Source organism: Hippoglossus stenolepis, chromosome 16, assembly GCF_022539355.2.
Source record: "Hippoglossus stenolepis isolate QCI-W04-F060 chromosome 16, HSTE1.2, whole genome shotgun sequence".
Classification (NCBI taxonomy): domain Eukaryota; kingdom Metazoa; phylum Chordata; class Actinopteri; order Pleuronectiformes; family Pleuronectidae; genus Hippoglossus; species Hippoglossus stenolepis.
The window spans coordinates 6,473,939-6,501,147 of record NC_061498.1 but is presented as its reverse complement, the minus strand read 5'-3'; the positions used below and the strand labels follow the sequence as shown (position 1 = coordinate 6,501,147).

The following is a 27,209-nucleotide window of genomic DNA, read 5'->3' as shown; positions in this document are numbered from 1 at the left end:
GAATACACATCTGCATGCTGAAATATATAATATATAATGAAATATAGTCCATGATTCCACACTGGTAAACAAGGTAAAATGTAATGGATACCAACTTTAGATGCTCTGCTTTGATATTTATCCAAATAATGTACTGATTGTTTTACACAGCCAATAAGAGCTGTTCAGATTTTACACCAGAACCCAAAGCTGTCACAGAAACCAGTTAAATATGCAGTTGCTGCCATCTAGTTGTTGTCAGGGAGAACTGATGAATCAATATCAGTAAATGTGTCACGTTTGGGATTTGACTCACAAATTTTAAGCTCAGCCCTGTTATTTTAATGATTTACTTCTTTAGAGATCAGACAAGAGGCTGCTGAAACTCTGTGGGATTCGTTGTTCTTTACAGAGTTATAATTCTATAAAAAAGTTTGAAAGAAAACAGATTTTTATTCCGAGGAAATAAGAAATATTAATAAGGGACGTGGCCCTCTGCCAAATGGGGACTGCACAATATTGTTGCCTTCCAACAATGATAAAAAGGCAGATTTGGTTCAGTATTACATACATTTGAAGTTTGTCTGATGGAGACACGTGATACATAAAGAAGTTAAAGTCGGCTTACACTCCAACACCAATCTATTCCTTTAATATGTGTTTGTGAGTACTCTGAGTAAGTGTGAGAAGTAAATATGATGCAAATGACTGAGGTGTGTCAAACTTTGCATAACAAATTCAAGGGACAGGAAAGCCAAGTGTATTCTCTGTCATTTACATCATAGTGCCCCAGCTCTCATGTAAACACAATTCAAATGAGACGGTGAAGAAACACACAAGGTTTGCATTTGTCTTCTCTGTCTTCCATCTTCCTTGTGTCAAACCTGTTAAATCTCCATTAGCCTGTTTATTCTTCAGCCTTGTCGAAGTCCTCGGACACTGAAGGAGCATCTTTCTGTTGAAATATATCATTTATACATCATTAACATACAGGTGACTTTCATGCAACATCATACAAATTATAGTTTCACAAAGAGACTTTTTGTATAGTGGACATAATAGAGAATCAAGCTCACCACAGATCCTCCTTCTCCGGGCTTGTTGAAAGAACACGTCAGCCATTTTATGTATTCCTCTCTCACCTATAGAAAAAACAATGAAATACAATCTGTTCAGAGTCGTGTGCTCATGCAAGTGAAAGGAAGGCAGGCTGTTCGGATTGCTGTCATTGTCAGTGGTGGCACTGTATGAAACATGTCAGACGTCAGGTTGACAAGAACAGAGAGAGTGATGTCACCTCCTTGTTGAGCAGGCAGTGGACGATGAAGAGGAAGGTGCCCTGCTGGGAGTTAAGGAGTATGAAGAGGACCTGAAAGAAAAGATTTGACTGGTACAGGCCCAGAATCCAGGTGCAGCCCAGGATGACAAACTGGGACAGGATCTTGAACACGATCAATCTGCGAACAAAACAAATACAAAGTGAGTGCAGGGACTGCTTCGACTATGTACATTTAAGAGTCACTTTTGATGACTGATGATGGATCGTGATCGTGGTGGCAGCTGATCGCGGATCATGATCACAATTTAAGATATGCTTAGATATATAATATTTCTACTCTCTTATACTACACTTTTGGCACAGTATTGGCAATACCTTGATAAGACAAGACAAGAACAGATAAAATAAGATAAGATAAGATAAGATAAGACAAGATAAGATAAGATAAGACTCTATTAGTCCCACAATGGGGAAATTTGCAATATTACAGCAAGAGTCAGAAATAGGCATCAGTAAGTAATAATAGGAAATATGCAATAGTGTAAGGAAATATAAAAAATATGAATGGAACATAAACTAATACCTACAGTGTAAAAACAAGAAAAGTATGTGTGTGAATGGATTGCACATGAACCATTGTATTGCACAGACAGAATGAATATTCACCTTGTATCTTTAGACTGGGAGACGTCACTTTTCATGTTGGCCAGGGTGGGTCTTAGACTCCATAAAGTAGCACAGAACAAGATGCCGTTAACCTAACAGGGGGAAAAGAGTGAGATGAGTTTGGAGGAGGCCCAATGATCCTTCACCGCAGCTGCTTGTATTAAAACACATAGATACTGGACTCACAAAAATGACGGTGATCACCGGCCCTGTCAAAGCCCAGTTGAAGCTGCGTTCCTGCGACAGCCAGCACCTGCACAACACACATTACACGACATACAACAAACGATCCATTTTAAAGTACAAAACCCTAATCACAACAAGCACAGTCGACCAATGTGTGCATCACTGTTCATGCTACTCACACCTGTGCCTTAGTAGCACCATATCCATCAGAATACACGAGGGCAGAAGTACCCACAATGACAAAGGGGACACCGTAGCCGATCAGGTAGAGAAGAGGCCTGGGGAGGCCATCTCTCTGGATGACCTGCACCTTAGAGAGCCTCCGGACCAGCAGGTGGAGCTGCAGCGCCTCCAGCAGCATCCACACGAAACTCGCCACAATTAAGAAGTGGAGCAGGCCGGCCATGACAGTGCAGGCCAGCTGTGGAAACACGGAAGAGGGAAACTCAGAATTAAAAAATTCTTCTTGAAACGGTTTGTTACCTTCACCAAGGAGGCTATGTTTTCCCCCCTGTGTGTTTGTTTGTTTATAGGTTCAAGTCCAAATGCTGGATCTGCACCTCTTAACCCTTTAACCCGCCCTTTTGGGATGTGTGATAATATTGTATAGGTTCATCCCAGGTCCATGCACGCATCGGTTCAGTACTTTTTGTGTAATTCCACTGACAAATTGACAAACAAACAAACACAACGTCCTCCGCAGCGGTAAAAATCTGCTTCTGGATCTTACTGTACCTCCTGTTCAACGTATTTGTCATTCCACAGCAGCAGGAGATGAGATAAGGCGAGGTTGAGGCAGAGGTGAAGACGGGCCGTGTTGTTGATCTTGGGATTCCAGCTGCACAGCAGGAAGGTGAGGATGGCGAGCGCAAAGAAGCACAGTCCGACAATCACACACAGCCGGTTCAGCCACTGTAAGAAGTCATCCTCTGGTGGAGGCTGAAAACACACAAACGCACAGGCCAACATATGATGTGACGAAAGTGATATTGGGTGTGGGAGCCCATATTCGCAAATACACATTCACACACTAATCGATAAAATACCTCCGCGATCTGCAGGATGAGGGCAAATGTGGAGAGATGGGAGCAGCTGCACACTGTGTAGTTTTCGTTTGTGTATGCAACCGAACAGCCCTCGACTGACCACTGTACAGACCTCCTCTCCTGGGTTTTGTCCTCCCAGTACACACAGGTCACCAAACCAGACTCGTGCACTCTCTGCCGGAAAACAAACAGAGATTTCTAGATATTTGTTTTTGATATGCTAAAGTTGTGGATTCACAAGTATTTCTGGGCCGGAGAGCACCTTCTTGTGAAAGATGGTGAAATTGACGGGCTCTGTGAGGTTGGTGTTGTTCATCAAGGGCAGGATGGCAGTGATCACGTCAGAGTACATCTCTGTCCTGTTTTCTGTTTTAAAGTATTGATGACTGAGGAGACTCTCCATCCCCTGTAGCGTCATGAAGGCGACCGCTGCAGAATCTGGGAATTCAAACACACGCGACATATCAACACTTACACCACGTTAGGATTTTCTTCAATTAATCTACATTATGAGGGTCAACTTTAAAAAGTAAGCTGTCCGAAACACATAGGGTGAATCTGGGTAATGTGGGACACCGAAGCTTCAGTCTGTTTAGTTCCTGTTCCAGCTAAATCTAGTCAACAGGACTTTTACTGTAAGTTAGCATGGACATCATGTGACTGAAATCACATGACTTCATGGGGGTGAGGTCACTGAAAGGGGCGGGGCAAATGTCAATCAGCTTATTGTCATTTTTTCATAATGCTCTTTAAAAATTATTGAGCTTGGCATGCATTAAGCAAGGCGATTTATGCTTTTTTTTCAAAAGCCTAATACGTGTCCCAGATTATCAAATTTATGTAGAATTACATTTTTGGGCATAAAGAACACTAAAAGCTGTGTCATGTCTCCTCTGAGTATATATCCATTACATCCAACCAAAATATGGCCCAGATTACCCGAATTCCCCCTATTAATAACATATAATTAACAAAATCTGTGCATTTCCATTGCAAAAGGTTGAGCAACAAAGTGGGAATATACGTAACGTGTAGAATCTGTGGCTGCAACATTGCTGGTCTAGGTAAACCAGTTTATTATCCCCACCCTTTTTAAAAGTGCACGTTCCCTCACCATTGTTGTTTTTGGCGAGGCCTTCCAGGTTGATCTGCATGGTGTTTCCATTAGCAGAGAGGAGAGAGTTCTCCCCTTTGCTGTTTCCGGGTCCAATAGTTTCAAGACTTAAATCTAACACACACATTTATGTTACAACAGCTTGAATTGAAATCCTCCCAGTACACACACAGCAGATGCCTGCAGTCAATTCAGAAGAGTGGATCTTACCCAATGTTGAGCTCCTCACGTTCGTCTTGGATTGGTTCTGACCTGAGATCACCATCCCCGACACTAAGCGGTCTGAGATTTCCAGAATCATACTGCCGGTCTCCCCATCGCCTTCACTGCTCATTTTGAATGACCTGGCATGTGGTCCAACACCTATCACTTCCTTTAACAAGTCAAATATATATGAGAAATTACTCAGCCGGCTGATGTTGCGATCACAAATTAGTATAAAAAAAAAATGTAAAAGACATTATTTGTTGTACCATAGATGCTGTGAAGCTGTTTGCCACAGTCTGCAGAGGGAGCACAAGAGAGAGGGGGAGAATAAGGTAAATGCAGTGTCATCCACATCCAGTATGGCGGATTCTGTATCGTGCTGGCTGATTGTGATAATAATGGCGGATCCTGTATCGTGTTGGCATCTGATAGTGGTGGTGGACCACGACTGAGGTGGCAGCTGATAGTGGATCCTAATGGCGGCAGTGGACAATGACTGTGGACTGTAGTGGCATCCGATCTTGATGGTGGATCATGATCGTGGTGGCTGCTGACCATGGACTATGATTACAACAAGACTGCTTGATATATAATATTTCACCTCAGATACTCGACCATTACTGACAATAATCCATCAATTCATTGACCTTCCATTATGCTACAAAGTCTTTATTCTAATCAATGCTGCAAATACTCTTATCTTGCTGATGTTCTCCTTTACACTTGACATCTATTGCACATGCAATAAACATGCAATATGTAAGTTTGGCCCATGAGGTCTCTCAATCAAAACAATAACAAAAGACCTGTTGTGGAAAATCTCCCGGTGTCCATGATGTCCTCTCATATTCTGAAGTCTGCTTTCCTGTGGTCACACTTTAAACCCCTGCAGATCATTTAGTCTATGGGTCTGCTAGTTCCTAAACAATCCAATGTGTTTTCAAATTCTGGAGACAGTATTTCCTGCTTATGCTGTCTCATATCTGTGGCGTCTAGGGAGTGAAGCCTGGGACCTTGGCTACGCTCTCACACTTCCCCAAACACGACACCCACGTGCACTCTGCCTTAGAGAGGGGAGAGAACACAGTGTCTCTGAACCTTCCATAAAACTACCTATTTTGATGACGACGTAAAGCACCATTGCCGATGCAAATCTACAAGCGGCGAAAATCATGTTCACGGATGAGTTAATGTAGGCTACTATTCATTTAATGCAGGAAACTGCTCATAATAATAATGATACAAACAGTGGAAGTGTTTTTCCTGCAGAGATGAGCAAAGTCACAGATAAAGCAGATCTGATGCAATTAAAAGGATCTGAAATGAAACCTCCTATTACCTTAAAACAAGTTGTGGTTTTCTCTTGGTTTGAACATTGTTGGAAACATTTTGGATGATGTAAGAACATTATCATTATACGTTTGGTCGTTTGAAGACATTTTTAAGAAGAATTCTTACATATTATATCTTTGATGAAACCAATTTAAACTTAGCAGATACAATCTTGTCTTTTTAAAGGTTTCTACAGAGGAAACATCGCTAAGTTTTCCACTTACCGGTCCTGGTAAGACCATGCCTGTATTCTCTTTCAGCTGTTGATCCATATTGCCAAGAAAAGCTCTCTCTGGGGTCTGTCCCTGCAGCCAATACGAAAAGTGTCACAGTTCATGTATAGTAATCATAATGACTGAATTTAATAATGAAACAATTGTGCATATAACAACATAATATCCTGACATTTACAAGTGTGATGGTTTTAGAGCATGTGTGTGTGGTGCATGACTTTAACTTTAAACTTAAATCCACCGTACTGAATGATAACAACACAAAAGGGCCACTATCCAAACTATTTCTTTGTGAATGTAATAAGTAGTTAGTCACGCCAATGGTATCTTTGATCTATCCACAAGCAATGACCCCTAGATTGGATTCTGACTCCTAATACAGATGTTGTCTTGGTTTTAATTATATTCTGTATTATCTTACACACGTGTTTTCGCGGGAAAAGGGAAATTGGTTATAGCTATGACCATGTCACTCTGCCGTCATATTTACCTCTGTGACGTTCATCTCATCTAGAATCTTCTGAATACCTGTTGAGTCGGTGCAGGAGAAAATGAAAAATGAAAAATGGGTCCTTCTACACATCAGGACATGTCAGTATGTTGCTACAGCTTCAACCGATTGCATCCAAAGCTTACTTTTACAAAATGAAGTACCCAGCATCCACAGAATTCCTGTTGATGGGTAGAATCCCTCTGGACAAGAGCAATAGAAGGTCCCGGGGACATTGGTGCATGTAGTTTGTCTTCCACATATTCCTGGTGTCTCACTACACTCATCTATATCTGTAGAGAAAGAAAACACACACACGTGAAAGTAATATCTATGATATTAAAATCATATGTCGAATAGGACTATAGTGTGCGCACATACACACCTGTGCATGGGTTAGATATGCTGGCTATTACACCGAGGTTGTTTAGCCGAAAACCAGAGAAGCAGAAGCAGAGATGCGAGCCGATGGTGTTTGAGCAGTTGGAATAAGGACCACAGATGGCAGTGAATTGCACACACTCGTCAACATCTGCCAAATACAAATCAAACAATCAAACACACAATTTCATGTACAACTCTCGACATGTGTTACGACCAAGAAAAAGTTGACAGCGGATTTTGCAGTTTTTCCAGCTGCTCCAAATACCGATACAGATGTTGGTCTTGTTGGGCTCGTGCTCTGGCTGCGTTGGTTCATAGCCCGGTAGACACTTGCAGTCATGAGTGCCAGGTTGGTTGGTGCAAATAGAATCCGGGCCACAGATGGTGGAGTTGAAACATTCGTCAATATCTGAGGAGGGAACAGTTAACACAGTTGGGACAAGGGTCACGTCTATGATGTGGATTTATCCCAAAACCAAAGCACTGCAGTGGTTTTTCGAACCAGTGGAAAAGGGGCTTAAGTGTTGAACAGATGGGAATCTAAGTTCAAGTATTATATAGGAGTGTGTGGCGAAGAAAAGACTCAATGATCAATAGTTTTAAAACTGTTTCTAATTGGCGACCCTGTCCTGTCGACAAGGTCAAATCTGCCTGGTGATTGTTGTTTTATTTATTTTTCTCTAAAACACGGTTAAGTGTAACAGTGCTGTAAACATACCTTGGCAAATTGGATTTGCGTCGAGTACAACTTCGTAGCCTTTATTGCATTTACACTCAAAGGTTGCTGGTTTGTTTTTACAGGTCCCATGGTCTCCACAGATGTTTTCAAGGCACTCGTCAATATCTATAAAGAAAAAAAGACAGCGATGCCACAGCAGCTCAAGAGAAAGACGCTCTCATTTGAGAGGGGCGGTGTAGACAGTTTCGTACCAATGCATTCGTTGGAAGTTCCAGGTGGTGATGTTGTATTTGTGGCAGTGTATCCTTTCACACAGGTACAGACGTATGATCCCTGGTTGTTGGTACAAGCGGAGGAAGGACCACAAAGTCCTGCAGTCTTCACACACTCATCTATGTCTGTCGAGAGATGTTGCACACAGGAGTTCCAGACGGGAAGTGTAGTACATGCCCTCCAGTACAAATTAAATAAAATGCACTTACCAACACAACCGTACGAATCTCCAGTGGGTCGGTGTTGAGGAGGAATTTCATACCCGAGTACGCAAGAACAACCCCCCCCAGAAACGCACTTAGCAAGCGGTCCGCAGGAGTCTGACTTACACTCATAATGATCTAAATAGAGTCAACACACACACACACACACACACACAAACAAACACACAAATTATATTCATGGTGAGAAGTAGGTCTCATTAACTGCAGTTAGCAGCACATGGGTCAATATAAAGCAAAGAGTGTCCATGAGTAATCATTTCTTACAGGTTGCATATCCTATATTGCCATGTGGGTGAGTTTGTGGTTTGTAGATGTAGAATCCTCCAGGACAGAGCACCACATTCATGATGATACCATAATTATTGCAGGCTCCAACACTGCCATATGCAGTCCCTTGTGTTGGAGTTTGAGATTCAGTTGTTGGATATGCAAATGGAACATTAGCAGGATATGGGGCTCCACCAGCAGGGCCAGTGACGCATGAATTAATGACTCTGTCTCCACCAATCCCTGTGAAGCGCCACCACTTATTGAGAAGTGATCCATCGTCATTTGGGTAGCCAGAGAAGGTGCTTGATATAATTAATAGATTGCGCCATGAGTCAGTTATGTTCCCGTATCCGTCACAAGAACCTACGGGAAACAGCAGGAGGTGAATGTGTGAGTGTTAAAAAAGAACACACACAAAAATTTCAACCATAGCCAGAATCTGATGTTTACAATTTAAATATCAACCATACCAGAAGGAAAGGCGCAGCGGCTGAGGGTGAGGAGTGAACCTGTGAAGCACAAAGAGGAAACTGTTTCTGCAAAGTAATGTCAGCGGTTTCAAAAAGGGAACTTCTCAACACACATAAAATGCATGATGCATTTGCATATGTCCAACTATTGAACAGAAGAATGTCTGTCTTATAATCTAAAAAAGGAAAATGAATAGAAGAAAAATGTATAAACCCATTTATATACAAGAGAACAGCATTTGTTAGGCTACAACAGCATATTGCACATTATAACATCACTTTGTGGTTCAAAATAATGTTTATGAAACCACAGCATACTTTTTAAAAATGTACTAAAACAGATTTGTCGTGATTGTCTTTCACTTTGGATGTGAATCTGAATCCAGGTGCAGATAAAACTCAAAGGATTGTGAAGCTGGTTTTCTCTTAGTGGATGTGTCCACAAGAACATACAAGTGTTCTGCAGTTTAATTTAGTGTAATAATTTATATTTATTACACTAAATGATTATATTTTATCAACTACGTAAGCAAGAAAAGATTAAGAAAAATTTTGATTTTTGGAATTACCAGTATTTCTATATGAATCTTTCTAAATATGCTGTGTTGTCACGTCAATTTTAATTAAAAATGTAAATAATAACTCAGAAATTGCATTGTTCTTATTCATACTGAATGTGGTATTCAAACAAGCACAGTGAATGTTGGTGAAAAAAAACAATGTGAATCCCGGGCATCAACAAAACTTTACTGGAGTCAGAGTGTAGAAAACCTGCAGTCAAGTCAAATGAGTAAATAAAAGACACTCAGGCATTTTGAGTTGGCTGTTAACACAAGAAAATGGAGCAAACTTCATCATTGAGGGATAAATATATTCTCAAGTTGACCAGTGTATCTTACTGGACAGAGTCAGGGGGGCTCTCTACCTGCTGAAGCTCAACAGAGGTTGATGCAGCAGGACAATGAAAATGACTGGATTTTAAACTGTGTTTTTGAAGCCAAGACACTGTGGAACGAGCTCAAGATACATTTTTACACAAGACGTTCTAAAAGTCGGATCTGCAGCTGATCTTGTTTTGGGTTATTGCTTGTTTGAGGTTCTTATCAAATAGAAAGGCTCACTTACTTTTTCCGCCCCCATGGGAAAGAGTCGCACAACACAAAAATTACAATCGCATGTGTGTTATAATCTTAAACACATCGTGTGCGTCTTTCCTGGAAACTTAGACGAAGATCAGATCACGTTTAATGACCAATCAAAGTGGAAAATCAGGTCAATCTTAATTGTCTTGCCTCTGTATAGAAAACATGAATAAACTTACCGAAGAGAAGTATGAAGGTGCAGCAGTTCATCATGGCAGGTCGCTCTCAGTCAAACATCACTTGTGACTGTTAAAGCTACCTCTATTTAGATTTTAGAAATTTGCACTGCAGCCAAAAGTTGTTTTTACAAGGTTTGGCACCAATGCAAAAAAAAAATGCAAATTCACTTACTTGCGATGGAAAAGCTTTAAGTTTAACAAAGCTCCTGTCAAGACGTGAGGAGGGGAGAGTGCTCACTGCACTGCAATCTGTGCAACTCAAAAAGGACTGAAGATGAAATGGTCGAATACAGGCACAGAGCTAATAGTGGCAGTTTGTTATGTTGCTTTACCTTATATTGTCTTATCTTAGTGTCATGTTATGATATGTTGTGTTGTGCCATGTTTTATTTGTGTTGTGTTATCTTATATTTGTGTTGTGTCATGTTATGTTAGAATTGTGTTATGTTATATCATATTTTGTTCGTGTTGTGTTATGTCACGTTGCATTTGAGTAATGTTAAGTTATTTTGTGTTGTGTCACTTTATATTTCTGTTATGCTATGTCATATTTTATTTGTGTTGTATTATGTTGTGTTACGTTACGTTATGTTGAACATTTTTACAATCCTAAGGGATTCCCCCAGGACGGGAAGAAACTTCAGTCTTCCAACTGATTTTGTCAAACCAAATAACAAACGTAAAATGTTAAGCTAAAAAAAACAGTTATGTGTCATAGCATGCTGAGTTGGGGGGGGGGGTATAAGAGTAAAGTATATGAGCTCAGTGGAATCAAATGCACCAATCTGTTGTATTTACCTGTGAAGCACCTCAGGAGACAGCATGCACGCGCTCACTGTCCATTTGTCTTGTAAAACTGTGACTTGATGGAGAAGGTTGCATGTAAATATCTAACAAATCCCTGCGAATACAAAAACAGGACCTGTGCTTTTAAGGCAGCAGCTGCCAAACGTGAGAAGGAACCTTTAAACTAGCCCTTTACAAATAAAATTGCCTGCTGTTGCCTAGCTTGACCATATCTGGAGCTTCCTTCTATGGGGTTCCAAATGTAAACATTAATTCACAACATTTTCGCTGATATATTTCAAATATTTACCTCACTTTCTTCACGTTTAGCTAATTTTCCTCACATTCAAGACAGAAATTCATGTCATATATAAGTTGAATGTTAAATGTTATATCAATATGTAAACGTTAAATGTTAAATCTAAATATGAAATGTAAATCTAAATGTTAAATCTAATTGTTAAATGTTAAATGTTAAATCTAAATATTAATTACAAATTTTAATGTTAAATCTAAATGGAATTGTTATATCTTAATGTAAACGTTAGATATAAATGTTGAATGTTAAATATAAATCTAAGTGTTATATCTAAATGTTAAATATAAATGTAAATGTTTCATCTAAATGTAAATGTTAAAAATAAATACTAAATATAAATGTAAATGTTTCATCTAAATGTTAAATGTTAATGCGGAGTGTAAAGCTAAATATTTAGGAAATATGCAAATAGCCCACGCCCCTTGAACTGGCGTCAGGGCACACAGCTCCATATATCAGCGAAGCATTGTGAATGAATATTTATATAATACCCCATATCCTTCATGTTCAACGTTTGCTACTACAAGAAAGCTGTAATAACACTTTAAATTCAATCAAGGTGCCCCAAATTCTTACACACTCATAGATATAAGATCCCTAAATGTGTCTGATGTCTTTCATCAAGACCATGAATATTTCAGTGGGGGGAAAAAAACGTGAAAACATCAGAAAGTCAAAAGAAATTCTTGGATCTGCCACTGAGCTGCATCTGCATCACAATTCTTTCCTGCCCCATATGGGAGATTCTTCCATCAAATGTCATCGTCATCCATTCCGTCATTGTGTAATCTTGGTTACAAACAAACCAACAGGGGTGAAAACATAATCTGTGCTTTACTAAATTTGTAACTGAAATACTTTTTACATCATTCAGTTTTATCTGCGTTGCACCAAATAACAACAGCAGTATCTGTTAATACTGGTTATGTTTGAACTGCGCATCATTATACTACTTATCTGTGTTCTGATACTTATAGTTTGTTCAACATTAAATACAAACAACAGCATTTTTTTTGAATATCCTTTATTGCTTCGATCAGGGTAAGAATGACCTCAAGGTTACATAGATTATATCACCCACCCCCTAATTTTCATATGAATCCAAAAAGAAAATCCAAAAAATGTATTTACAATCATGAAACTTTTGAAAAAAGGAGTAGTAAGGAGAAAGTAGGTCCTCATTTCAGTTTGCTTAACATTTTTGCTACTATTCTTATTATTTATATTCTAATATTTAATGATTAGACTCTGGTCCCAATTCCTCTAGCTCTAAATAATTATAAATTAAGAAACATATAATTCGATATTTATGAAATGTGTAGCCATTCAGAGCTGATGAGTGTTTGATACACTGGAGAATACGTGTAGATTACTTGTGACAGTGTGTAAACCAATATTATGAAAAGAGTGAAAAGATGTGGTGGTTAAGTTTCAGCTCAGTATTTGGACGCTTCATTTTTTAGCAGTGTCGTAGTTTTCCACGAACCAGTCGCAGGTCATCTTTATGGCTAGAAAGACAGAAACAAAGACAGGTTACCTTCACTGGGCTGAGGACAAATGGAAATATTTGTTCAAACCTGTGATTGTTATCTGCGCTCCCACAACACTTGGATGCATAAGGTTTACATAAATTAGCATGTGCTGATGGATTTGTTCTGCTGCCACACAACACTAAGCATTGAGTAGAATGCATACATATTTCACATCATTTTCATCGTTAAGATGCACAGCACAATGGACTCTGACCTTCTTTGACGGGTGTGAAGGTGAAGTCAGGAAGGTAGCCTCTCAGCTTGTCGGTGCTGGCCGTCTTCTTCAATTGGCCGTCAGACATGGTGTTGTCATACTGATGGGAAGAGTCAAGTGGAACCCAGATGGTCATTGTGGCTGTTTTGATCTTAACAGGCAACAGTATAGTCTGGCTCCACTTAGTTCCACAACAACACACGTTTCGTTCATTCGCAAATAGTTTCAGTCATCGAGTCATATGTCATAATGAAACCAGCCAATAGGGACAGATGGAGCTGAATCGCTGGATGTTAATGTTTGAAAGATACCTCTATTTTGCCTTTGAAGTCCAAACACTCTGCTATCATCTCCACGGCCTCTTTGATGGAGATCTCCTCTTCCGCCCCCACTGAAATGAAACCAACAGTGAAAAATGAATGAACAGTGCACAAAAAGGGCCTCACACCTCTATGTTTCGATTTAATAACTAAATTCCTACTTGTGTTGTATCACACAAGATATTTACAATGTGCACATTATGCATATGAAGGGTGAGCGCAGCGCTGTACTCACCAGAGATGATAAGAGGCTCGACCTCTTTATATTCCCTCATGACCCAAATTATTACACGAGCCATGTCCTGAGAATAAACACAAACAATGGAACTTTCTTATTCAACATGTTAAAGTCTGTTCATTGTGTGACAAGATTTTCTAAGTTGCCATTTAAAACATGTACTGTTCATTCACACGCAGGTTCCAGCACACAGATACTTTACCAGAGAATAGGTGAACTGCCTAAGAGCCTTTCCAGAGCCTAACATATTCATCTGAGTTCCATTCACTGTGAGAGACAGAGGAGAAAATCCACTCTTTAACTGCTTGTAGTCTGTGTGTGTGAATCATGGATGGATCAGTGAGTGCGAGTTTCTCACGTTTGGCTTTGTATGTCTTGCCAATGACGGCTGACAGCACATGGCCATTTTCTGCAGTGAAGTTGTCATTGGGCCCGAACACATTGGTCGGGATAACCGATGTGTAACAGCGTCCATGCTGTTGAAAGTATGCCCTGTCAACGCACACACACACACACACAATTCAGTTGAAGCTCTCAACTTCAGAACAGACATTATGTCACGTAGTGAACTGGTCTGAAAAGAGAGCAGTTAATGGTATGTGCACCTGCAGCTCATTGAACTACAGACAATTGTGAATAGTGCGCTGGGCTTGCTTCAGCCCATCCTGTGTGGCTAAACCACAGGATAAATAACAGCAACAAAAGAATCTCTTGTCAAATACAAGTTCAGAACACACCCGTTTACTCTGCAAAGCTGCCTACCTGTTTCGAATGTCAATCATTCTTTTAGCATATGCGTATCCATAGTTGGATTGATGAGGTGGCCCCTCGTGAACCTTGAAGATCAGAGAATCACAGTAAAGATCAAGTTACACCAGTTTTAGTCATCCTAATAAGTTCTGTCAGGATTTGGTGTCATTGAGAGAATCACTACAACATGGGGCGAATAACGCGCCTTAAAGAAGCTCACCATGGTCTCGTTGATGGGATATGTAATTTTGTCAGGGAAGATACAATTTGACAGGCAAGACACGACCTTTTTGACGTCCATCTCATGGGCTGTTTGCAGTACATTGTCATCGATCTTTACGTTTTCCCTCTGTGAAGGTGTCAGACTGTCAGTGACTGACCATCACAGTTAAAAGATAATGTAGATATTTCCCATAGACCACATTTTTACAGTAAGGTTAAAATAGACTCTTTGCACTTTTTGACAAATGGGATTAGTCATTGTATCCTGCGTCAACATTATCTCACCAGAAACTGAAGGTTCTCCTTCAAGTGTAAAAAGAGTCCTCCCACTTTGGCAGCAAGGTGGATGACATGAGTCGGTTGATACTTCTCAAACACAGCCTTGGTTTGTCCAACATCCCTGTTGATATTTAAACAGATTAAACACCACACCTATTTTCAGTCTGGCTACAGCCTGGAATAAAAGGTTTGAGAACTGCCCACGATAGAATCACTGATTGACCGACTGAGTCAGAGAATGAGTGAATGGGTAAAACGGAGGTAAGAAGCAACTTACCTAAGATCTCCATCCTTAGTAGAGATGAAGAACCACTCTTCTCCCTCAAGTTTTTCACCTTCATTTAGCACCACATGCTCGATGGCTTTGCCGATCAGCCCAGATGCACCGGTCACCAGGACACGTTTTGGCTGTGCGTTGCTCTCTGAGGCCATCTATATATCTTCACTGTCTTTAGGGGACTGAGGAGTAGAGGAGCGATGAGCAATACCAGTTAAACTGGGTGAGTCCACTCAATTCTGAAGGTTGTCCTTTGCTGGGCAACATTTCCTCATTGCAGATCCCTGCTATGAGAGACTATCTGACCATGAGACACAGGGTGGCTGTTTGTGACGACTCTCTACCTCATCAATAAGGTCATAGTTATCACAAAAATCCGTTCACAATAAATTGCATTCGAGTGAGACCTGTGTCCAGACGTTTGACAGACACCTAAAGACCTAAAACGCAGAAAACATAACTAAAAAAGGATTGCATTGTTATGAATAAATAAATCTGATCAACACAAATGTACTCAATCATTTCCTCTCTAAAAGGAGACGAACCCAATAATTACATAAATATTTCCTTCAATTTATACAGTTAACACAAACATTTCTAATGACTCTGTGTTCCTTACCTGTGTGTTCGAGAGCTGAAGGAAGAGTGAGCATCAGTGACAAATGTCAAAGCAGTGCATACCCCTGCTATCCTGTCGAGCAAGTATCTCAACCTTTTGTTCACTTGTTTAGTTTCAGCTCCTCCCCCCCAGTCACCTGGAATATTAGGGGTTTAGCTGAATGACTCCATTTCTGACTCCTCCCACAACCGCCCTGTGCCTCTTTAACTCTTTGAACAGTTGGCATTTACTGCTTATGTGTCTTTGACTGACGACTAACAAAGGTTTATGTCTGTGGACAGTTGCACAAAGCAGAAGTGGAAATTTCAGATTGAAGGTGACACGTGATTATTATGTATACAAATTTGGATAAAGTAAAAACAAAAATAAGAGAGCGAGAGTGTGAGAAGGGGAACTTGTCTGTCCTGTCTGTCACTACTCTAGGGTTAGGGTTGAGGCTTTGTGAAAGGCTGCTTTTAGCGTATCCAACTCCAGGCATTTTGCCAGTTTTTTGTGCACTTAAATACTTTTAGGCAATGCTGCAAATCCATGTGTGGTTTCCAGGGCCGGCCCTGGCAATGTTGGAGCCCTAGGCGAGATTTCATATTGGCTGTCCGTGATCAAGATGCCGTTGAAGGTTCCTGGAGGACTGACGGCCTGACAGAGACGACGTCCTCCCATACCACCACTGTGCTGCTTCACGAAGCTACTTCCTGTTTACAAATGTCGAACCTTTATTCCAATATACCTTTTAGCGATGTTCCCAAGTTGCCTTGAAATATGTTTGAAAAGTTGCTGTTGCACGAAATAAAACCTGGTGCTCTCTAATGTCTCATCTTTGATCAGTGTGTGGGTATTAGGAGGTTAAAGTGAAGCCTCAAGACTCTTTAACAGGGCATCAAATACTGGTAAAAAAGTAATATTTTTTAACAATAACTTTACTTTACTACATCTAAAAGGAACAGGTAGTTTGACTGAAGGCTCTAACATGGATCCCTGCAAAGCCTCTATCAACCTCAATCAACAAAACAGGGAATAATAATTATTCTATTGCACCAAATCAGTTCCTGTGGGATTTTATTTGTTTTTAGATGAATAACGTAAAAACAATAAAAAATAGTCTACACATGAGAGAAAACAAACATATGTATGGGTTAACTGTATGTGTACATGTATGATCCACAGATGAGACATCACTGTGAACAAGTGTCACGGTTATTTTTATAATTCTTTCTCATTGCCCATTAAAATATCGAATCTAAAAATGATCAACTTTGTAACATAGTCTATTCATTTATTGATTCTTGAATTAATTTGTAAATAAATGCATTAATGCATGTGTTTTTCTAAATTTTTTATTAATTAATGAAATGATTTATTACCATTTCCTTGTCACTTGTGCTCTTCCATGGAACTCGCTTTACAGGATCATGTCATTCCCCCACCCTATGCTGCGTTCTGCATGGAATGAATCCAAGGTGTGTCTCAGACAAAATTGCTTTCAGTTCCTGGACAATTTTTAGAGCTGTTTTTATTGAAAACTAATATTCAGTTTCCTTGTAAGAAACTTGCTGCCTGTGGCCCCCCCCCCCCACAATTATTGTGATTGTGCTGTTGTAAATATTACTGTTGCCGCTGTTAAAATAATATTTATTTATATTTTGTCAAAATTACAAATCTAATCCTGTTCTGAATTCATAATTTATGCGTGTGCAGTGTCAGCGCGTGGTCGCAGCTGCGGAAGAGGGCACGTCAGGGTGAGCTCAGGTGAAAACTCATCATGTGACTGACGGCAGCCAGGCCATTTTATTTATAGCTAAATTATTATTCATTGTTAAATTTCATTGTTAACAATGAATTCATTTCATTGTTCTTCATGAAGGGCCATGGGCATGATTTCACAAAAAAAAAAATAATAATTGAACTGAAGTGTGTATGAAACAGTTTAACTGGTTGTTTATGTACTTTCCATTCTCTGACAAAAAAATGCAGTGTAACACTTGCTGAAGCTCTTGGTTCTTATCATGTGCTTGAGGGAGCAGATGGAAAGTTGCAGCACTTGTGGTAAAAAGTTGTTACTTAAAGCAGCACGCTCGGCAAAACATGGTTCTTGGTATCGGACATTTTAAGATGTGTTTTACTGATGGTTTTTGGTTGTTACAGATAAGGTGCTATAGTTTGATTAGACACGTTATGTCATGATTGTACTTAGTGTATATATCAATTTATTTTCCAATGCGGTGATACTGAGACCTGGAATCATGAATGCAGGTGGAATCAGTTTAAAAGCAGAAATTCGACAAGAATATACACAAAGGTACTCTTTTTTATAATACTCTTTTATAATATATATATAATATGGCACCATTATACCTTAAGGAGCTGTTAGTACCTTATCAACCCACTAGAGCACTGCGCTCCCAGAATTCAGGCTTACTTGTCGTCCCTAAAGTTTCTAAAAGTAGAGTAGGAGCCAGAGCTTTCAGCTATCAAGCTCCTCTCCTGTGGAATCATCTCCCACTTTCAGTTCGGGAGGCAGACACCATCTGTACGTTTAAGAGTAGGCTTAAAACTTTCCTTTATGATGAAGCTTATAGTTAGAGCCAGTCCAGGCTTGTCTTAGACCTGCTCTTAGTTATGCTGCCACTCCTGTTTCTCCACTTTCTCCGTCTCACTCCTGTTTCTCCACTTTCTCCGTCTCACTCCTGTTTCTCCACTTTCTCCGTATCACTCCTGTTTCTCCACTTTCTCCGTCTCACTCCTGTTTCTCTCCCTTTCTCCGTCTCACTCTTTCTCTCTCCCTTTCTCCCTTTCTCCGTCTCACTCCTGTTTCTCCCCTTTCTCCGTCTCACTCCTGTTTCTCTCCCTTTCTCTGTCTCACTCCTGTTTCTCCACTTTCTCCGTCTCACTCCTGTTTCTCCACTTTCTCCGTCTCACTCCTGTTTCTCTCCCTTTCTCCGTCTCACTCCTGTTTCTCTCCCTTTCTCTGTCTCACTCCTGTTTCTCTCCCTTTTCTCCGTCTCACTCCTCTGTATCTCTATCTTTCTTTTTCTTTCTACCGTCTTTTGATTTTTTAAAGCATGCAAAGCACCAACCCAGTTTATATGAAGCTTAGCGTAAGTTCAGTCAGGAAGACCTAACCCGTATAGTAATCAGCTGATTGTGGGTGTTCCTAAATGTCCAATCATGTCTGCCGCAGTCTCTTTCAGCCAATCATTCAGCACCTGTCAAACTTTAAAAATCCCTTCTCCTCTCTTCTGCGGTCAGCCGTCTTTCAGTGACACGCATAATCCCTCCTCCACCCCAATCTCCTCCAGTCTCCAGCAGAATATTCATCACCTCTTCCGGATCCCGACCTCAACTGATCGTATGCATAATCCCACATTGTGTTGGCAGCGATCATGGACCTTGATGATGGATCCCAATAGTATCAGTGGATCATGACAAGGGATCGTGGATTACGACGGCACCCGATCATGGTGGGAGCTGATCGCGGACTAAAAAAATCAACAAGACTGCCTGACAATATACCTATTACTCGTGGCATCCATTGCACTTCTGTCCGTCCTGGAAGAGGGATCCCTCGCATGCGGCTCTTCCTGAGGTTTCTACGTTTTTCCTGTCAAAAAGGTTTTTGTAGTTTTTCCTTACTCTTGTTGAGGGTTGAGGGCAGAGGATGTCACAATTGGCGAAGTCCAATAGGACAATTCTCACGAATATGGGCCATCCAAAACAATCGATTGACTGATGAACCACCACCAGTGTCTAGACCCCGGGGGGTATTCCTGTTCGATGCTCTGCTCCACCCCCTTCTAATCCTGATGACATCTCACAGGGGTCTAAAATGACAAAGACTGTAAACATTCACATTACTTCTGTGCGTTTGTCAAAATAAACATTGTTAAATTGAGAAATCATGTCTCTCCTGATTGAACTAACTTTGTCAGAGATTTGGTTACCAAATTTCCAGAGCCAGAAATTAAAGGCCCCAGGCCAAATGGAGGCGACTGGGTGAAGCCACACCATGAAAGGTGAGCGGAAAGCTCACCTGCTCTGGTTACAGCTGTAACAACAATACAAGATCACTTTACACTATGGACACTTTCCCTGAGGAAAACATGAAATTACTACAGAATATGCCAGAGAAAATTGGCCTTTTCTCAGATCTCCACATGGGTGATCTCTCAGTGGATTTATTTTTTCACTTTCTTTAACGGATGGAGTGGGATTTTTTTTAAAAAAAAATTTGTATCAATCAAGAAATAAAGCTGAGATCTTCATGAAAAAAAAAATCCTTAGAGGAGGAATGTGCTCTAGATGGTTTTTGTAAGTTTTACCAGGATTAGACAAAAACTACTAAATGAGATATAATGAAACTTGGTGGAAGGTTGCAGTATGAGTCAGTAAAGAACACATTCAATTTCGGTGCAGACCCAGATCAGGGGGCAGATTCAAGATTTTTTTTTATCACTTTCTTTAACATTGCTGTGTTGTTCTTTTTTTACATTTTCGTAGTTTCCCTACACAATAATTCATGGGTCTTAATAAAAAAACAAATCAGGTATATTTAGGGACATCTAAATAGGGATATCTATTGCTGTGGAAAATCTCCTGGTCAATGGCCAACTCATCAGTGAAGAAAGTGTTCAGGAGCCCTTTGATGTCTCATGCTGAAATATTTATTGGAGCTTGGCCAAGGAGAAAATCTGAATCCATCAATACAACAACTGTGCAGGATGTCCTCTCATATTCTGAAGTCTGCTTTACTGCAGTCACACTTTAAACCCCTGCAGATCATTTAGTCTATGGGTCTGCTAGTTCCTAAACAATCCAATGTGTTTTCTAATTCTGGAGACAGTATTTCCTGCTCACACCGTCTCATATCTGTGGCGTCTAGGGAGTGAAGCCTTGGATCTTGCCCAAGCTCTCACACTTCCCCAGACACAACATCCACATGCACTCTGCCTCAGAGAGGGGAGAGAACACAGTGTCTCTAAAAAAAAAATCCATAACATCTATGAGTGTGTACAATTTGGTGAATCTTGATTGGACTGTTAGGCCTTGGTGTATTCAAATTATGTTGAACACAGTATGCTAAAGTGTTTTCAACAGAGAGTGGTACTGAACAGCAAAAAATATATTTTTTTAAAAAGCTGCTGCACGTCATCCCTAACTGTCAAATAAAATTCCAGAAATAAATTAAAAAGTTACATTTTCATATATAACAAGTTTTCAGTGATTTCCAACCAAAGCTGTTTATAGAACAGGACAGTAAACAACAACAAATGCACATTTAACCTCACTTAAAAAAACCATGCCAGCACAATTCAATTGGAAAATCATTCACCTTCAATGTGCAAAGTATAATTGAGACAATACGTATTTGTGTGCATGATCTTGCACCTAAAACTATTTGATATTTCCGGAGCATTTGTAAGAAAGGCCTCCCATTGTGTTGCAGTCATGGGTGTACCCATATCAATTTCCCATTGTATTTTGGGATTTAAACCAACTGGAGGGAAAGATGACACAAGAAAGGTCAGATCCCCCTTTAGATTATATAAAGTAGCCTCCGAGGATAAGTTAATGACTGAATAAATTAAATAAAAATTAAATACTTAGATGTATCCTTATGGATCTTTTATGTGATTCTTTATCATAGGATAATGGTTTGCTTAGTTAGTTCATATTTTCAACAGATGTGTTCAACCATACTTAATATTCAAAATGCAAAGAATCATTGGGGCCAAAAAAGGAAATTCGAAATTCGAAATTTTTAAATGAAGTTAATATTGATTAAATTATCAAAATATCATCTCTTAAGTATGCTGTCATTCACGTGCATGTTAAATTGTATTATTAAAGATCAAAATCTGTAGACAAAGTCAGATTTTAAGCCCCCTGTGTGTGACTTACCTCTTCAGAGCCACTCTCTGTGTTAGCTCAGTATATATATCAAAATAAACACTTCACTCTAGAGCAAACTTTAGAACAGGACTTTTAGTTATTTCTTCAAAGATGGAGACCAGTGACACAGTTCCTTTAAATTCAAGTTATGCTCCGTTATGAATGTCCAAGTCGAGTCAGTGTGGGCGTCAGTCTGGAAGGTTTCGACAGATGACAGAGATGCGACGCTGCCGAGGAACTCTCTCTCCACTGAACACAGACTCTTCATCTTTCAGGATCTCATGAGTGAAGCTATATCGGGCCTGGTCCCTGGAAGGATGTCAAGAGAGCATGATTACAAACATCCCTGCTCTTCTTAAAAGGTGTACCTCAAATTATTTAACAACTGCCGTGCACTTCATATTTAATGCACATGGGAAGTGGTAATCAGGAAGTCAAACAGTTCATATCAAAATAACATCCGAATATATTATCGTAAATTCAGTATAAAGTTTACTCAACCTCAGTATATAGAGTGAGCGTCGGGGCAACAGAAGGTCCAGCCAATGGTTCTTGGCATCCTCCCTCACCAAACGCATGATACTGTCCGACAGAAGACTCAACCCAGCAATGGTGCTGCCACAAAACTGAGAATTTAGAAGAAGGAGGGACAAAATCACAGTAAGAACAAAGCTGGGATAATAGCACGTTCCACACAGAAGTAATTCTTTTAAAGCTTTTCTGTCCATGTAAAAAAACAGCCATTTGTGATTGTCAGTTTTCTTGTCTGGAAAGACAAAGAGAACTCCACCTTGACGCTGTCGATGTGCGGCTTGATGTAGCCAGTCTTGTCCAGATCCAGAACGTGCACGGGCCCGAGGAGCGAACAGCCCTCCGGAAACGCAACGGACCGGACACGACTCAAGACCTCCTCGCACGCTTCCCCCCACCTCACGCGCTCAGTCTCCCGGTAGCCGTGAATAGCCTGAATGTGGGTAAGTGATCAAAGCACAAATGAAGTCAGCGTCAGTCTCACTAACTTCGCAGCAGTGGAGTGCAGAAGTTCCTTCAATGCAGTGTATAAAGGCCTGGATTATAACAAGCTGCCAGGAACACATTACTCCCATTGTGATGTTTACATTACATTACATTACATTTCATTTAGCTGACGCTTTTATCCAAAGCGACTTACAATAAGTGCATTCAACCATGAGGGTACAAACCCAGAACAACAAGAATAGAGAAAGTACAATTTCTTCAAAAAAGCAAAACTACAAAGTGCTATAAGTAAGTGCCATTGAAGTGCTACTAAATTGTTAGTTTAAAAATGTTATTCAAGGTATAGTCGGAAGAGGTGTGTTTTTAGTTTGCGGTGGAAGATGTGTAAACTTTCTGATGTCCTGATGTCATTGGGGAGCTCATTCCACCATTTAGGAGCCAGGACAGCAAACAGTCGTGGTTTTGATGAGTGTTTAGCTCGCAGTGAGGGAGCAACAAGCCGATTGGCTGAAGCAGAGCGGAGTGAACGGGCTGGGGTGTAACGTTTGACCAGGTCCTGGATGTAGACTGGACCCGATCCGTTCGCAGCACGGTACGCAAGTACTAATGTTTTGAAACGGATGCAGGCAGCCACCGGTAACCAGTGAAGGGAGCGGAGGAGCGGAGTCGTGTGAGTGAATTTAGGTTAAAAACCAGTCGAGCTGCTGCATTCTGGATGAGCTGCAGAGGTCGGATGGCACCAGCAGGTAGACCTGCCAGGAGGGAGTTACAATAGTCTAGGCGTGAGATGACCAGGGACCAGAACCTGCGCCGCCTTCTGAGTGAGAAGGGGCGTGTTCTCCTGATGTTTGTGCAGCATGAATCGACAGGAACGTGTTGTTACAGTAATGTTGGCAGTCAGGGACAGTTGGCTGTCGAGTGTCACACCCAGGTTCCTGGCAGTCGGACAACTACACAAGTTGCTAGTAGAACAGTCATATTCCCTTTTACCGGTTCTTTCCAATGTTACAACAAAACGCCTCAACTCCTTATTTTTACGGTTCCACACTCAAAGCCAGGGCATGTGTCTTGAAGCATTTGGCAACTGCCATATGTCGATGTCGCAAAATGCTGCGAAAACTCAAATAGGACTTTTATAATGCGATTTAGACGTATACATGTCGACATAATACAACTGAGGTTGAAATACTCTCCGTCTTCATTCCGTTATTGTTTATTCCGAGTAAGAATTATTCTGATTATTTGGGTAATACTCAGAAGAATCGGTTTCCATGGCAGCATCTTAGCACCGGAAACTGCTTGTGATGTTTATAAATGACTTCATCGTCTGTGGTTGTACTGCACGTCCCCATGAACAAGAGAAACACATCTAAAGGTTAATACATGTTCACTCTACGGTTCATTTTATTTGTTTGTTTTTTTTTGCAATTTGCAGAATTTCCGATTTTGACACACACGTCTGTAACAAATTACGTCTTCCTGTTTGCCACTGGCAGCTGCAAACGATGGAGGACGGTGTAAAAGTGAGCGTTGCGAATTGGTGAAGGGCTTCTTTAAGTCAGAGCTGGAAACTTTCCTGCCTTTTACTAAATCTCATTATAAATCATTTCTTATTATTCTTGCATTTCTTGTTATATGTAATTGTGTTTTACTTTTCTTTGTCACCAACTAACTGTAACTGATTTACTTTTTTGAATGCTTCTTTTCTGTATTGCCATGATGCCTTTAATGTCCGTGTAATGTGGCGGCTGTGGCTCAGGAGGCAGAGCGGATCGTCCCGACAACTGGGCGTGTTTCGATCCCCGTCTCCCTCATTCCGCCTACCGAAGAGTCGTTGAGCAAGGTGCTATTTGTACATATCTGCAGTTCGAGACAACGCTGTATAAATACATGTACAGATCACTTTAAAGCACTTTGCTGCTGAAACGTGTTGATCAAATAAACTTCTCCCAGGAATCTCAGCCACTGTTTATTATTCATTGTGGATTTGTAATAAGGGAACAACGCATCAACACGTACACATGTGAGGAACGTGAACGTGTGTTGCCTGCCGCCTGCTGTTGTGTGATCGAACTCACATCGTCCCAGTGGCTGAACTCGTATCGTTTCTTCCGGAGTCCGGGCTCCAGCTCCCCCAGCAGAGCCCCCTCCTCCGCCTCGGTGATGAAGGCCGTCCTCACCTCCACCTGCGAGCCGAGAGCCCGCAGCAGCTCCGGGCTGGAGCCCCGGATCAGAGCCTCGTCCCCGGCAGCTACCGGGCCGCCGCGGGCCCCGGAGCCGAGCCGAGCGCCGGTGAGAGCGGGAGGTTTGTGGAGACGCGACAGCACCGACAGCAACAGCTTCATCCTCCGGTCTGAACTGTTATCAACTCGCCGCACGATACTTTTCACCTTCCTCTCAGTTGTTGTTGTCTTGTTCCGCAGATGTCAGACGGTTATGGGGGCCGCCATGTTGGACGCGCAATGCATTGTGGGGGGTGTAGTCCTACGACGATACAAGGGGGAAAGGCCTTTGAAACTTAAGAAAAATATCTAAATAGATTAGGCTTTCTTATAGTGTGTGTGTGTGTGTGTCCGTGTGTCCCACATATGCACCCACATAGCAATCCGATCCACGTGGTATGATGGCACCTGAGCGGCCCACATTTGTATTGTGCTAGTTGGACCACATTCCCCATTTATCATAAATACATTCCTTCCAGCCTATGTGAACACATGTAGAGCTAATTCAGATTTATGTGCGTGGTTAAATTTGTTTTGTGTTTTGAGTCTAATTCTTCCTACAGATGTCGACATGCAGTTTTACTCATGGTCACATATTAGTCACATCATAATATACTGATTAACTGTGAAATCAAAGACCACAATTGACAGATTGATGTGCTGTCACTAACCAGCAGCCTTGTTTCACTACATCTGTTCGTATATTAATGTCGTGTGCAGCCTTCCAGGCCTTCGTGCACTAAAGTCGAGTGCAAGCCTTCTTTTTAGCTCTGTTGCTCTCATAGCTTGGAGCACAGAGACAATATTTTTGGTCCAATATGAAGCACAGTCATTTGTTCATAATGCTGAGGGAATGGGTGTAAGGTGAAACAAATTTAGGTGAAGCTCACACACCGACGTGGACACACACACACACACAGACAAGAATGGGGGTGGGTAAACCGGTCTCTGTGAGCTCTTCTTTGCAACCAGTCTATCTTGGGGACAATAGTGATGAGGAGAAATGCACTGCAGAATCGCCCACCCTTAAAGGGATAGTTCACTGAAAAATTAAAATTCTCACTCATTATCTTCTCACCACTATGTGGGTGAAGTGTTTGAGTCCACAAAACACTTCTGGAGTCTCAGGGGTAAACAACGATGCAGCCAAATCCAATCCATTGAAGTAACTAGTGACCACTTCTTCAGACGTAATAAAACAACAGAAAAAACACAACATGCCTCCATACTGCTCGTGTGGTTTCATCAATTTTTTCTGTTTTATTACGTCTGAAGAAGAGGTCTTCTTGGCTGAAACACTCTTTTGTGGCCTCAAACACTTCACCCACCCCTCCTTCGGCATAGTGGTGATTCGAGTAGTTCATTTTTCTGTGAACTATCCCTTTAAGGCTCACCTACCCCTCTACCAGAGCCACTTGATTGTTGATTTCAAGTATTTAAATTGGTGGTTAGATATAAAAGTACGGCTTCCAACATGTTTCACATTTTCTGGTCTGGCTCTGATGTCATTGGTCATGAAGACCACAATGAAGAGATGTATGTGCTGTCACTAACTCTGTCAACAGCCTTGTTTGTACATTATTGTCGTGTGCAGCCTTCCAGGCCTTCGTGCACTAAAGAAGAGTGCCAGGCTTCTGTTTGCTCTGTTGCTCTCATAGCTTTGGGACATGAACACTCAAAGGGTCAAGTGACAACACGGAGTGCAGTGAATGCAAATGTTGCAGTTCCTTCCTCTGAACACTGGAGGGCAGCCCGGGATTGTAAACACATTCAGGTCAGTGGTCAAAACCTTCAAAATAAAAGGAGGTGTTTCTAATTTGTCCAAAGCAAAGTCAATTGGATAAAACACTCAAAAGGGTCTTTTTAATGCAGGGCCAATTTTAAGGATGCATTTTGCATTATAAAGTGTTTAGTATTTATAGAGTAACTGGATTTTAATTTAATTATTAATATCATTAATAATCTCTTTCTAATGAGACAGAAGAGATGAATACATACATAAATCACTGTGAAGGTTAAAAAAGATAGATTTAACACTTGGGAGAAATATGTAGGAATATGAATCTTTGAGTAAATTAAGCGAATGTATGAAATATGAAAAATAATATTAAAAGAACTATATGAACTCATAAATACAGAATGAAATTAGTAAATACAGAAACAATATAAAATGTCATATGTGCACTCACAGTGAGAGGTAGTAGATAGGGAACCTACTTAAGTCACTTACCTTAAAGTACATGGAAGGACTGAGAAAGAAATGAAGTATGAAAAAAGCAAAAGAGCAAAACATAGTTCTGAGTGCAGATAAAGCAGTGACTTCATCCTCACTAGAGATTTCAGCAGGGGAAGAAAAAGCATTGGCCTACTTACAACTCAGGACAGGTTACCACCGTCTCTCTTACGCTCCCTCA

General features: G+C 40.8%; 3 protein-coding genes across 7 annotated transcripts; all 3 read right to left on the bottom strand.

Moving 5' to 3' along the window:
* Window positions 1-491: 491 nt before the first annotated feature.
* On the bottom strand, window positions 492-10,184 carry LOC118123338 (adhesion G protein-coupled receptor E1). The gene is made up of 22 exons (XM_047343870.1): window positions 10,154-10,184; window positions 8,357-8,725; window positions 8,078-8,209; window positions 7,847-7,993; window positions 7,635-7,760; window positions 7,182-7,325; window positions 6,918-7,064; window positions 6,679-6,825; window positions 6,533-6,570; window positions 6,034-6,114; window positions 4,744-4,773; window positions 4,481-4,643; window positions 4,271-4,384; window positions 3,419-3,594; window positions 3,157-3,330; window positions 2,846-3,049; window positions 2,290-2,531; window positions 2,111-2,177; window positions 1,925-2,016; window positions 1,277-1,436; window positions 1,056-1,121; window positions 492-934 (listed from the first exon to the last, which is right to left on the bottom strand). The coding sequence occupies exons 1-22, from the start codon at window positions 10,182-10,184 to the stop codon at window positions 887-889; spliced, it is 2,898 nt and encodes a 965-aa protein (XP_047199826.1). The 3' UTR covers window positions 492-886.
* Window positions 10,185-12,269: 2,085 nt separating this feature from the next.
* On the bottom strand, window positions 12,270-15,846 carry LOC118124082 (GDP-L-fucose synthase). 5 transcript variants are annotated; one of them, XM_035181885.1, is made up of 11 exons: window positions 15,710-15,846; window positions 15,091-15,272; window positions 14,820-14,934; window positions 14,533-14,661; window positions 14,325-14,398; window positions 13,921-14,054; window positions 13,765-13,829; window positions 13,560-13,626; window positions 13,316-13,395; window positions 13,005-13,104; window positions 12,270-12,766 (listed from the first exon to the last, which is right to left on the bottom strand). In XM_035181885.1, exons 2-11 carry the CDS (start codon window positions 15,243-15,245, stop codon window positions 12,711-12,713), a joined length of 975 nt encoding a protein of 324 aa, XP_035037776.1. In that variant the 5' UTR covers window positions 15,246-15,272; window positions 15,710-15,846; the 3' UTR covers window positions 12,270-12,710. The 5 variants fall into 5 exon arrangements, with proteins under 5 accessions (XP_035037776.1, XP_035037772.1, XP_035037775.1 ...); XM_035181881.1 differs by having other exon boundaries at window positions 15,091-15,387; window positions 15,710-15,819; XM_035181884.1 differs by having other exon boundaries at window positions 15,091-15,391; window positions 15,710-15,791.
* Window positions 15,847-20,344: 4,498 nt separating this feature from the next.
* alkbh7 (alkB homolog 7) lies at window positions 20,345-25,052 on the bottom strand. Its single transcript, XM_035180552.2, has 4 exons — window positions 24,652-25,052; window positions 22,386-22,559; window positions 22,097-22,221; window positions 20,345-21,904 (listed from the first exon to the last, which is right to left on the bottom strand). Exons 1-4 carry the CDS (start codon window positions 24,916-24,918, stop codon window positions 21,784-21,786), a joined length of 687 nt encoding a protein of 228 aa, XP_035036443.1. The 5' UTR covers window positions 24,919-25,052; the 3' UTR covers window positions 20,345-21,783.
* Between the last annotated feature and the right edge of the window lie 2,157 nt (window positions 25,053-27,209).

Excerpts from the sequence above, each read along its gene's own strand:
- LOC118124082 (XM_035181885.1), bottom strand. The coding sequence starts at position 15,245 with ATGGCCTCAGAGAGCAACGCACAGCCAAAACGTGTCCTGGTGACCGGT. Across the intron at positions 13,627-13,764 it reads GGCAGTTCACCTATTCTCTG|GACATGGCTCGTGTAATAAT; the intron begins GTAAAGTATCTG and ends GTTTATTCTCAG. Across the intron at positions 13,105-13,315 it reads ACTTCAAAGGCAAAATAGAG|TATGACAACACCATGTCTGA; the intron begins GTATCTTTCAAA and ends TCTTCCCATCAG.
- alkbh7 (XM_035180552.2), bottom strand. The coding sequence starts at position 24,918 with ATGAAGCTGTTGCTGTCGGTGCTGTCGCGTCTCCACAAACCTCCCGCT. Across the intron at positions 22,222-22,385 it reads CGCACATCGACAGCGTCAAG|TTTTGTGGCAGCACCATTGC; the intron begins GTGGAGTTCTCT and ends CTAAATTCTCAG. Across the intron at positions 21,905-22,096 it reads CGCTCACTCTATATACTGAG|GGACCAGGCCCGATATAGCT; the intron begins GTTGAGTAAACT and ends ACATCCTTCCAG.
- LOC118123338 (XM_047343870.1), bottom strand. The coding sequence starts at position 10,184 with ATGAACTGCTGCACCTTCATACTTCTCTTCG. Across the intron at positions 4,644-4,743 it reads ACAGCTTCACAGCATCTATG|GAAGTGATAGGTGTTGGACC; the intron begins GTACAACAAATA and ends GACTTGTTAAAG. Across the intron at positions 3,595-4,270 it reads CCTCGCCAAAAACAACAATG|ATTCTGCAGCGGTCGCCTTC; the intron begins GTGAGGGAACGT and ends TTGAATTCCCAG.